The following is a 12,336-nucleotide window of genomic DNA, read 5'->3' on the forward strand; positions in this document are numbered from 1 at the left end:
CATAACCCTTTTGCTGTGCCAAAATGTTACTTGTGCATAATGCTAGGATTGGTGTTTCTATGGCAACTGCCTACACACACATGCCCACATGATACTGAGTATTAAACATGCATTACATTCCCAAAATGTTTTGTAGTCTTGGTAACGCCGAGTGCTTTGACACAATGTTGGCAGAAAGTTTATAATTAAAGATGCAGAAGCTCAGTATCATTTAATCATCGTTCATAAGGGCCCAGAGTGCCTCTAGACAACAGAAAATCAGCCTGCCTTATTTACACTGGTAATGCCGATGTCAACACATGGCACTTTGACTTTTCCGATGGACAGTAATACATGTATTCATACATTGCTACATTAATTATAATGATGGTTAGTAAAGGTAGGTTTTTGTACTAGTTGTGTATGTTTTAGACTTTTTAAAGATGTTTTAAAAAATTTGATAGATTCTTGATGTTTCTGTAACACTTTTAGTACTTTTTAGAACATTCCTCAACATTGTGGGACAAATCCAATGTATACTTCTGAAAACTGGTGACTGTTTATGTTAAACGGTAGTATTTTTTTCTGTTTTATGCTTGTTTACAGTGTAATTGTTGTGCATAAGTAGGCACAATAAATTAGTTGTTATCTATATATATATATATATATATATATATATATATATATATATATATATATTTTTTTATTTATGAAATGTGATTTTCACAAAGTTTGTTTCATGGTGTAAAATAATATGAACTATTATATTTATATTCTGCATTCATTTTCTACATAACTTCTAATACAAGTAAATCATTTAAAATAAAAACATCCCATTAATTACGAAAAAGTAAAATAAATCATAATACACTATAAAAAAATCTAATAAATATTTATAATGACATATTAACTGTATGAAGTGCAAATGTTTAACATGACTTGTTGATGTTAAGAAATATACTACATACTACAGAAACATTACATCCCCAATCCTTCCCAATACCTTAATATTTAGGTCAAAGTTATAGTTAATGGTTTTTAAAAAATAAAGTGTGACGCACCTTATGATGTAAAATATAAAACGTACAGTGTAAAAACAAGTATGTACACAATAAGTGCATTGTACCAAATGATTAATTTAAATGTAAGCACATAGTTAAGGCTGCCAAATATAAAGTGGGACCAAAAAGGGTATTTATACTATAAATAAATTATTGTGTATAACTGTTAAGAACATAGGATGTATTAATATAAACAGAAACCTGTATGAGCTGGTTCCAAACTGTGGTTAAGACAGACAGGCAGAGCAGCAGATGGTTACTTGTTAGGGTGCACTGGTGTAGGTGGCTGACTAGCACATTTCAACTGAACCGCGGTGGCAGTAGATTACAACTTCTTATTAAATTGTGTCTATTGCTTTGTCACTATTTCATTAATTTTTTCCACCTCGTCCTTCACCCTCGCATTATGGCTCATAGCAAACTATGCACAGGAGTCAGAAAAATCAATGCAGATGAACTGATCATCCATCATTTGAGGCTAGAACATCAATCACACACACCACACTGTTTGGCTTGACAAAAATGCTGTGGTCAGAAAAAATTCAAGAGACACGTTTCTCTAACCATTTGGTCAGGTTTGCTATTTTAATTAAATAGCAAAGGATATATATTATATAACTCTGTGTGTGTGTGTGTGTGTGTGTGTCTGTGTGTAAAATTATTTGCGAATATTTTAGTTTACATATTATATGTGTTTGGTTTATGTATAAATATACACATACTGTATATTTAGAAAATATTTACATGTTTGCAGTGCATTGGTGTTTTCATGTATATATATATATATATATATATATATATATATATATATATATATATATATATATATATAATATGAATAATAATACTAATATACATATAAATATTTTTTAAATATGTGTATTTATATATATATATATATATATATATATATATATATATATATATATATATATATATATATATATATATATACACATACACATAATAAATAATCAGTACATAAATGTATTGTGTAAACAAAAACTTATTTTAGATTCAATTAACTGCAATGAACCTTTTTTATAAATGAACATAAAACATACTAGAAATGCATAACTGTTCATAAAAATTTCTATATAATTATACATATTTACGTTATAGCATTTGGGTGAAATGCACTCATCTAATGCACTAGAACACAATGTGTGATTTTTGATTTGTGACTTGTTTTTGGATTTGTTAATCTTTTTTGGCCATACTAGTCAAACGTCTGAAAATAAACGTATACTGTATGTAAATGTCACCCTTTATTCCCTTTCAAGTATCATTCACAGACCAACGCCAGTGAGCCGCAGTATAATGTCTATTGAAATCAAACTAGGGCCCCTTTGATACTCATAGAATATATTTATAGCACGCACCATTTGTTCCTCAACCATTGTGTCTGTAGTCCTGTGACACCTCATGTGTATGGATGGATGGTCTCCAAACTATTGCATCCTTTCATCTTTTTTTTCCACTTGGCCCTGTTTGAAAGACAAAGCAGATGCAGTTTTAGAGGCTTAATTACTGTTATGGAGGGAACTTTAATAGCACAGACCCAGGCAGGTCATTCAACACCACCTGAAACTCAATACAGCTGCTTCATTTCTAATAATTGCTGTGACTACATATCCTCACGTATTGTTATACATTTTAAATATACACCATATACCATATGCCATATACACTGCTCCGCAAGGCAAATGGGATACAAACAAGGGCCCACTACCACCAATGCACTGCAAAGTTTTTTTTTTTATATTGTGTAAAATATCTGCTACAGTACTAATGCAGTGCATATATGGCTTATTTCCAAGCTGCATATCACGTATTGACTACTGCCAGTCATAAAAAAAGTCAATATACAGTATATCTTGTTGACACTGGCTTCAGTACAGCTGACACTGTTGGTGTCTATTTAAGCCTACTTTACGGCATTGAGGTTTCAAGTCACACCTGGTGATTATCAGTATAGATTTATACATTATTATCTGTCTTTCTCCCTCTAGCATGTACGTTATTTAAGACTATGTACTACTGCAGTATTCTTAATGATGTTTAGACTACTATTTTAAATATAGCAAAATTTGGAATAAATAAATATATATATATATATAAACGTTCAAAAATATTTTGACTTTATTAAAAACATTAAAATACAGTACAGCTACAGTAAAAACCTGTTAATTGTTAACTGTCAATCACCTTGTGGACAACAAATATGAGATTATATTTTAAAATGCAAATTTACTGCAAAATATTGAAATATTTTTGGAAGGAAAGCTTTAAATGATCTTTTCCTAAAATGTTCTCAATTAATATAACATATAAGGCGTTGTTGTTGTTGTTGTTGTTTTTGTTTTAATGTATTATGTTATGGAAAATGCATTCCCTGTGCAAACCATTATTAATAATTTTATAAATTATTATACTTAAATAAATATATAGTAAGTAGATATAACAGTATTCATATGTTGTGTTCAATTATTATAATTGTGTATTACAGTTATATTATGTGAAATGTGTATAAAGTATTTCAAATAATGCTATACACACAGTATGCTGTATATATATCTAATCAATCAATAACTTACTACTTTTTTAACGTATATGTTTATAAAGTAGGTAGCACGTTGTAGGTTGATTATGCAAACAGTATATAGCAGTATATTGCATTTGGTGTATAATGCAGTAAATACTATCATAGCTTTCCGTTTTGTTTATTTACATTTAGTTATTTTACAGTATGGCCAATGTTTATTTATGTTAAAATAGATTTTGTATAAAACGTATGCGATCCATTTTAAGATGAATTTCACTCCAGCAATGGACAGGCATTTTACAGCTAATCAATAATGATTGATTATTTTTATACAATGCCCTTCGTGCACATAAACTTGGATAACAACTACGATAACACCGTAAGGCTATTTTGCGATGCTATTTTAAGCCTAAACGTGGCAAAACCGATATCTCACCTTGCATGCTTGTGGTGGACCATTAAACTCATGAGAGAGAGAGAGAGAGAGAGAGAGAGAGAGAGAGAGAGAGAGAGAGAGAGAGAGAGAGAGAGAGAGAGAGTTCCTGCTGAAGTTGATCTGCTGCTGCCCTTGCTGATGTACAGACCAATCCAATTAGGTTTCACCTCTAGGCTGTGATGCAGCTCGTGCTTCAGACGATCTATTCCGTCCACACGCGCGCGCACACACGCACAGATACACACAGACGCGCGCTCAGTGTCACTCTGCAGCTCCACACACACACACACACGCTGCGCGCACCCTCCGCTTTTACGCGTCCGACATCTGCAGACATCCCGACTCACCGTATCAAGCCATCGATGGAGGCAGCGCTCTTAGCGAGACGAGGGGAGCTCTTTTAGTCACAGAGATTTCCCGCTGTTCTGTGAGATCTCCTCACCCTTTTCACGTTGAACAAAATGTGGAACACATGTCCGGTCATAACTGAAGCCTCCGTTGAGAGCTAGGAATCTTTAAGGAAACCCGCAGGCGTCTTTTCTCCCGTTTGCGCACACAGCGGTTTGTATATGCAAACGGTGGTTTACTTCAGGAAGGTAAGGAATATAGTTTGTTGCATGAACATTGTTATGGCAAGTCGTGATGCATGGACGTCACTTGTTTGAGTGGAACTGCTGAGATGAAGTGAAAGGAGATTTGTTTTCTCAGAGCAGGTTCGTTTTGACATAGCAGGGCTACAAAGTTAAAGGCAGCCTCTTGTCAATGCAACGCATACAGTAGAACGGTTTTAATGTACGCTGAGGCGTTTGACAGCTCTTAATGTGAGAAACGCATTCATACAGGCGGACACAAGTTGTAAACGTTCACATTTTTGGAAATGTACCTTACTTTATTGCTTTGGTAATTAATATGAGGGAATGTAGCTAATGATTATGGACGATTATGAAGGAAAACGAGACTATTTTTGTTACTGAAACTGTTGCGTCTTTGCGGTTTTCTGTCTTTTGTTCAAACGCATGTAGAATTAGTACCAAATACAATTTTTTTGTAATATTTTAAATGTAGCATTTCTGAATTAACTAGTTTTATTGGTCTTTTTTTCAGTATGACAGAATCAGTACAGTATTACGCAAATCATTGTCAGTGTTAAGGGATATATATATATATATATATATATATATATATATATATATATATATATATATATATATATATATATATATATATATATATATATATATATTGCATTTTGTGCATGCAATAAAATAAAGAGGTTCTGCTTTTTTATTTAAGAAATAAATAGGAGATCTGCATGTTCTGGACATGCATTATATCCTCTCACATATCGACTAACATTAGACTCCTGAATGTAACCTTGAAATGATAGAAGGCCAATGATTAATATTGAATGTGGCAACGAGATGATGCTTGTGTTATTTACTAATTCTGTTAAGTTTAAGCAAGATGTTCCACTGTTCTCTTAGCTTAGGCTTTGGTGAAGTATACAGGAGCTTAAGTTTCTTCTTTACATACAGGGCACGCTTGGCTGGCGATATGTAAATCGCATCTAATGCTGGCATTTAGTTCTGCTTCCAGATGTACTTTGCAAAACAATTACAGTACAATCTGACATATCCCTAATGGATCTCAAAGTAGGGACATTTCCTAATTAATTACAAGCTGGAATATTTTCCACTGCATGAAAAAAAAAATGTAATTTCAAGTTGGAAACAACAGGTGTCTGTCTTTCTTCACAGCCATGGAGGGACTCGTCTAAGGAGGACCCAACATAGTCATCTTTTTCCAGTTATCTTCTGGTTAATTTTCATCTTTACACCTCTTCCTGGCAAGAGCCACCCGTCTCCTTGCACGCTATGGCAGAGAAGCCCGGACTTGGGGTTCCAAAACCTGGAGGAAGATCTGCGGCTTCGCTTCCACCTGAGCCTATCGAGATCATCCGGACCAAGGCCCGCTCCAGAAGGGTCCGTCTCAACGTTGGAGGCCTCAACCACGAGGTCTTATGGCGAACCTTGGACCGGCTTCCCAGAACCAGATTAGGCAAGCTCAGAGACTGTAACACCCACGAGTCTCTAATGGAGGTCTGCGACGACTACTGCCTGAACGAGAACGAGTACTTCTTTGACAGACACCCTGGTGCGTTCACGTCCATCTTGAATTTTTACAGAACTGGAAAGCTGCACATGATGGAGGAAATGTGCGCTCTGTCTTTTGGACAAGAGCTTGATTACTGGGGCATAGATGAAATCTACCTAGAGTCGTGCTGCCAGGCTCGCTACCATCAGAAGAAAGAGCAGATGAACGAGGAGCTCAGGAGAGAGGCAGAGACTTTAAGAGAGAGGGAAGGAGAGGGGGAATTTGATAACACCTGCTGCCCAGACAAGAGGAAGAAACTTTGGGATCTTTTGGAGAAGCCAAGTTCCTCAGTTGCTGCTAAGGTAAGGTGCCGTGGTGCGCAACGAGACATTCTGGGCCTCCACGGGTGTTTGGCAGTTCGACAATAACCATTTTCATCTAACAACACAAGCCCTTCCTTATCAACGATGAGGTGCAGTTCAACTTCAGTTCGTGTTCCGTTTCATCAGTACCTTTGGTTGTTTCATAGTAGCTCTGTTCCAAAACGTAGCTACAGGTTGCTGGCCTCTAAGACAGCATCCTTGCTGTTATAATACCTCATAAATGATCAATTTGGAACGCTCTGCATTGGCTTTACTGCTTAAAAAGAACAGCTATAGAGTTTGATATTAGCATGTTGCTAAGCTAACAGCGCAATACTCTTTCTTTTTGTTCTGTTCCCAAAATTAGTAGCTATTTTGTTCACTAGACAGCTTCCTTCTAAGAATGGACAGCGTTATTATTATTGAACAGCACCTCATAGGCAGGTTTAAACAGGAGACGATTACGACACTAATATTTGACGCTAGTATGGTGCTAAGATAAACGCACAGTAATGGTGTGAAATCCAGTCCATTTGAATAGTAATAGGGATTTTGCATAAGGGTGGAAGATTTCTTTACAGATTTAGCAATGGAATTCACCACTGACCAGTAGAAAACTGCTTGGTTTGAACATAATTTTTGAGTGAATGTGTCTAATTACAAGCAACAATGGACCATATTAACTGGGAAATTTCACATAAATTTCTGGTAATGTGAGTGAACTTTAATAACCATAAAATATAGAATACAATAATTTTTTTGGTAAAATATAATAATAGAAATAATAGAGTAAAAAGTAAAAAGAGTAAAAAAGAATTAGCTTTACTCAAATATAGTTTGATAAACCTCTGGTAACGATGTTTTGAGCACAGATTTTGTATTGTTTTTAAATTATATGTCTTTTATTATACGTTTGCATTATACATTTATTTTTCTCACTTCGACTGCCAGATATTGGAAGCTACAGTAAATACAGTGCATGCTGGGATTGCCTTCTTCTAGAAGGCTAAACGCTATGCTTTTTGGTCAAAATAATCTCACTAAGTTTTGGAACAGAGCACATAAATATCTGAATATTATTATATTGCTCCAGCAGTAACATAAAGACCTAATTTGATCATATTTATGCCAACTGTAAAAATGCTGTGCAAACAAGTTGCTTGGCAAATTGGGTGTAACGCTAATTTACAGTAGCAGGGAAAGAACAATTTTTTTTTGCAAGTGTAATAAGTACAGTGGATGCAAAAAATGCGTTAAGTTCTGATGGCGCGAAGGTTTTCGTCTGTGGTGGAAGAGCTTGTTTTTCCGTTACGGATCACAGACAGTTGGCACCAGTTGGCAGTTAGCTGTCGTATGCAATGTGTGCAAGAGCAGCTCTGCTCGTTGAGTCAGAGTGACTATGTATGTCACATTAAAACTTATGAATATAATCATGCATAAAATGCATGGCATTTAGGGCATGTTTGCTGAATTTTTGAATACCGTTTTTCGTATATATGTACGAAGGCCATGTTCCTTTCATCTCGCACAATGCTACATCTATCCAATTACATTCATTTGATCGCGCATTGTACTCGCTCACAATGCAGAGAGAACCATTGGTAGCGTGTCCCGCGTGTGCCTGTATCTATGGGCGTACAGTACACTCTAAGTCATCCGTTGGCTGGGGGGGGAACGCGGATGAAATTCAATCACTGATCATTTACGAGGAGTATCCAGCATAGGGCTCAGCACAGATAAGGATTGTATTTCACGTCTGAGATAGCTTATCATAAAAACATCCCCTTAAAGCATGACAAAACTACATGCATGTGAGACATAATGGACATACAGAGTTGTTAGCATAACCGTTTTGGACGTCCTGCAGTGCGTGTTGTTTTGCAGCGTCATCTGTTTTGTTGGACATTTCCTCCACCTATATGGGAATCATGGCTGATTCAATTTCAGCCTGCCTCCACCCACTTAATTTATGATAGAGACTCGTGATGGAAAGAGCAGGAAGATTGTGGTAATCGGCAGTTTCCTGCATTGGGTGTGGATTATAAGAGCTCTGACACTCACTGTGGTCTGGGAACACTGTAGTAATGCCTTGATTTTACCTCACAGGCAAGTGAGGGAGAGTCATTTGTGTTTGTCAGTGCTCTGTTAGGGCTTTCTAAACAGCATGCAAAGGCACAAAGAGAGGAAATTACATGCTTGGAGTGTATAGTGCGCGCGCGCGTGTGTGTTCCCAAACGTACGAACAACAGCTTGCTCATAGATCTTTGCCTCAGAGCCTCATGCAGTTTGAATGAGGGAAGCCTCTTTATATTCACAGGAAATCCCTCATATCAAAATATGTGCATGGTGCAGAAAAAAATGATTTAAAGATTTTTGTGTTAACAAATATGGGCGCACTTCTTAAAAGCAGTTAGTTAAGTATGCCCCAGAATGATTGTGGCAAACATGGGAAAAATGTAATTAATTTCAGTTATTTTCAATTAGGGCTGATAATTTTTTTATATCAATCAATATCGATAATTATCTCTATAAATGTAAAAAAATATATATTTTTATATATATATATATATATATATATATATATATATATATATATATATATATATATATATATATATATATATATGTACACATATATATAATTTTTTTTTTTTTTTTTTTTTTTTTATAAGTTTAAAGCGATTGAAAAGGTTTCTAACCGTCTTGTTGGACACAGTTTTAGGTTAGTTTAAATAAGCGAGTGTGCTAACATGTGCTAACCTGTAGAATTTTAAAATATTAAATTTCTCGCTCTATTTCTCAGTCTATTTAGTGGTATATTCATGTTTAATGTATTCAGGTTTTAAAATATATTAGTGCTGTCGAACGATTAATTTCAATTAATCGCAATCAAAATAAAAGTTTTAATGATTGCATATGTGTGTGTACTCTGTACATTTGCTATTTATATTTAAATAGATTACACACTCAGGCATGTATATATTTAAGCAAGGTATGTTATGTTTATTAAATATATTTATATATAACATAAATTATATGAATATAAATATACACATGTAAAACATAAATATTCTCAGTATATATATATATATATATATATATATATATATATATATATATATATATATATATATATATATATATACAGAGTACACATGTAAATAAAACTTTTATTTTGGATGTGATTAATAGCAAATAATTGTTTCAAAAGTAACAACTACACGCTTAGAAATGAAGGTACAAAAGCTGTCACTGGGCAGTACCTTTACATATTAGTACTTAAAGTGTACATATATGAAACTAAAAAGTACAAAAGTGTACCTTTTAAAAAGTTACCATACCAGTGACCTTAGTACCATTATTTCTGAGAGTATACATTAAAATTTATTTGTGAACATTTTCATTTTTAGGTAGTTTTGCAATCCTGAAAATGCTCTTTTTCGTTATCCAGTTATATTCTTTTTTCTTATATTTTTATTGATGCATTTATGTTCGTTTTTTAATTTTATGCCAGTTACTTTTAAAGCTTTAATGACAGACATGTTGTGAGCTACGAGGTTGTTAATTAATTATTAATGCCTTTGTTGAAGCCACCAGCTGGCACGATTTATATTTATTTTTTAAATGATACCATAAAAAAAAAATGATGTCAGTCAGAGAATCATGCAAACTGTGACAAAAAGAACACTTTAGCGACCACCCACTCCCATTAAGAACTGTGAATGACATAAATTCAGTCTCTTTACTCTCTCAAACTTCTGAAATATTTCCATTTATATGCCTGTTTTGCACTAAACATGGAATGTACTGTTTTTATAGTATGTGTACAATAAGTATATTATAGTATCTGATTATAGCATCGTATTTTTGATTATAGAATAGTAGTTTTTACTTTAACTAAGGCGCTATTGCACTCAATAACTCTACCAGGTTCCCATTGGTTATATACAGTCCTGCGTTCAAACTGGTTGAATCAATGTTGGCCACACCCCCTTATCTAAACAAACGGAAAAAGGAGAAACAGAAGGCGGCTTTTTGAGGTTTATTTTAAGCACGTTTTGTCAGACCAAATGACATATTTTTCCAGACAGAATTGATTTTAACATAGGCAGTTCAGCTTTAAGCAACAGAAGCTTTACAGAGTGAGAGAAAGAGGAGAAAAAAAATGCTCTTAGGAAATGATCCGATATTTCCCTGGTCAGTAAAGGACCATTACACGCTCCGAATCGCCCTCCCACCGCTGCGACACTGCTCGCACACATGCAGAGATCTCATTACATCTCCTCAGAGGAATCTCCGCTAATGTGTCCAAACATTACAACACCCAGCGATCATTTACCACGCTTCCTTCCCAGTGAACACAGGTTAAAAATGGAAAAGGAGATGTGTGACACATTGTTTAGGGGGTCAGATAAAAGGCGGACTTGCACGCATTTTGAATTAAAAAAAATATATAATGATGTACTGGATTGAGAAAGAGAAATACTGCGTGCATCACGTCCCGAATCAGTTCTTTTCAAACATTGTCCGTGAATAATAAATGTAATGGTCAGTACATTCACACATACGGGTACGGCTTGATGTAATGTTGTGTTGTCTTGACTTACAGAGGTAACATTCACAGAGGAGAGAGAATCATTTGGGAGAGTTGCACCTTGACGCTATGCGCCTATAAATAGGCAGCTGGCTAATGCAACAGTAGCCTTAGGTGAGGGTACAACATTTTCACTCGCCAAGGGGATTGTTCCGAAGGACGAAAGATATAGGAAGTCCTTCACAGGACAAACCGAGAAAGACTGGTAAAAACAAAGCAAGATGCATTAATCCAAATAAAAGTCATTCATCTTTATAATGAATCCATCATTTAAAGATGAAGTATAGAATTCAGATGATGCTAGACTGCATTAATAAATCAAGGTGGAGATGACAGAAATGCACTTTCATGTATAGGAGTGGAGTGCTTGCGTGCCGTTATATACAGTCGGGTCATGCATCATACATTAAACCATATGTTTGACCACACATGCAGAATTTTCCCCAAGGAACTAAACTGCATTGGGTATTAGCACGTCTTTTATTTTATTATAATCAGAGTTATAAATACACAAAGTATCTGTAAATACAGCTTTGTAAGAGATGGGAGGCCATATTCCTACCAGATGAATTGCTTCAGGTGCATTTAGTAAGCGTGCAAAAGTTATTTCACCTGCCATATAGTTATTTTTTCTTCTTATGTATTTTATAGATTTGCAGTGCCATTACTTAAAAACATTTAAACGATACATACCATATAACCATAAAAAAACACTTCTAAAACATTAAATTGAATATGCATTGAACGTCATTCTGCATTGGTATTTGTATAAGTTTATTGTCCACCTAAGTGGAAAACTGTTGATAATAACCTTAAAGAAGTAGTTCACCAAAAAATCTAAATTATAGCATTTTAAATCTATAAATATTTTTGTTACAAAACTCCATCGATCTGCTTCAGAGGACAAGTGATAACCCCCTGGAGGCATATTGTGGATATAATTATCCAATTTACAAAGCTTCAAAATAGTGGCCCGCTATCCACAAGCATTACCAAGCTTGGATAAAAAAAAAAAAACAACAACTCACAAAAAAAAAAGAAAGTCATATGTATCTTGGATGGATTTGGAGCGAATTAAATATGGGGTAATAGAAATTTTTGTGTGAACTATTCCTTTAAGCCATTAATTACTTTCATCACTGATAATCGACAAATTGCAGATATTAAAATTGTGGAAATGGAATTTGTGTAAATAAATCCAAAATACCAATCTAAAATAAATTATTTTAAATGTTGCAAGTGAATTTAGGAATCACCATATGATA

At 34.5% G+C, this 12,336-nt stretch overlaps 1 protein-coding gene across 1 annotated transcript in view; it reads left to right on the forward strand.

Annotated features, from left to right (window-relative positions):
• The first annotated feature begins 4,160 nt into the window (after positions 1–4,160).
• kcnb2b (potassium voltage-gated channel subfamily B member 2b) overlaps positions 4,161–12,336 on the forward strand; it is an 84,079-nt gene continuing 75,903 nt past the window's right edge. Inside the window, exons 1-2 of the mRNA XM_043226893.1 lie at positions 4,161–4,617; positions 5,779–6,477. Of these exons, the coding sequence (XP_043082828.1) occupies positions 5,896–6,477 (582 nt within the window). The 5' untranslated portion in view covers positions 4,161–4,617; positions 5,779–5,895. The remainder of the gene's footprint in view (positions 4,618–5,778; positions 6,478–12,336) is intronic.

Source organism: Puntigrus tetrazona, chromosome 24, assembly GCF_018831695.1.
Source record: "Puntigrus tetrazona isolate hp1 chromosome 24, ASM1883169v1, whole genome shotgun sequence".
NCBI lineage: Eukaryota > Metazoa > Chordata > Actinopteri > Cypriniformes > Cyprinidae > Puntigrus > Puntigrus tetrazona.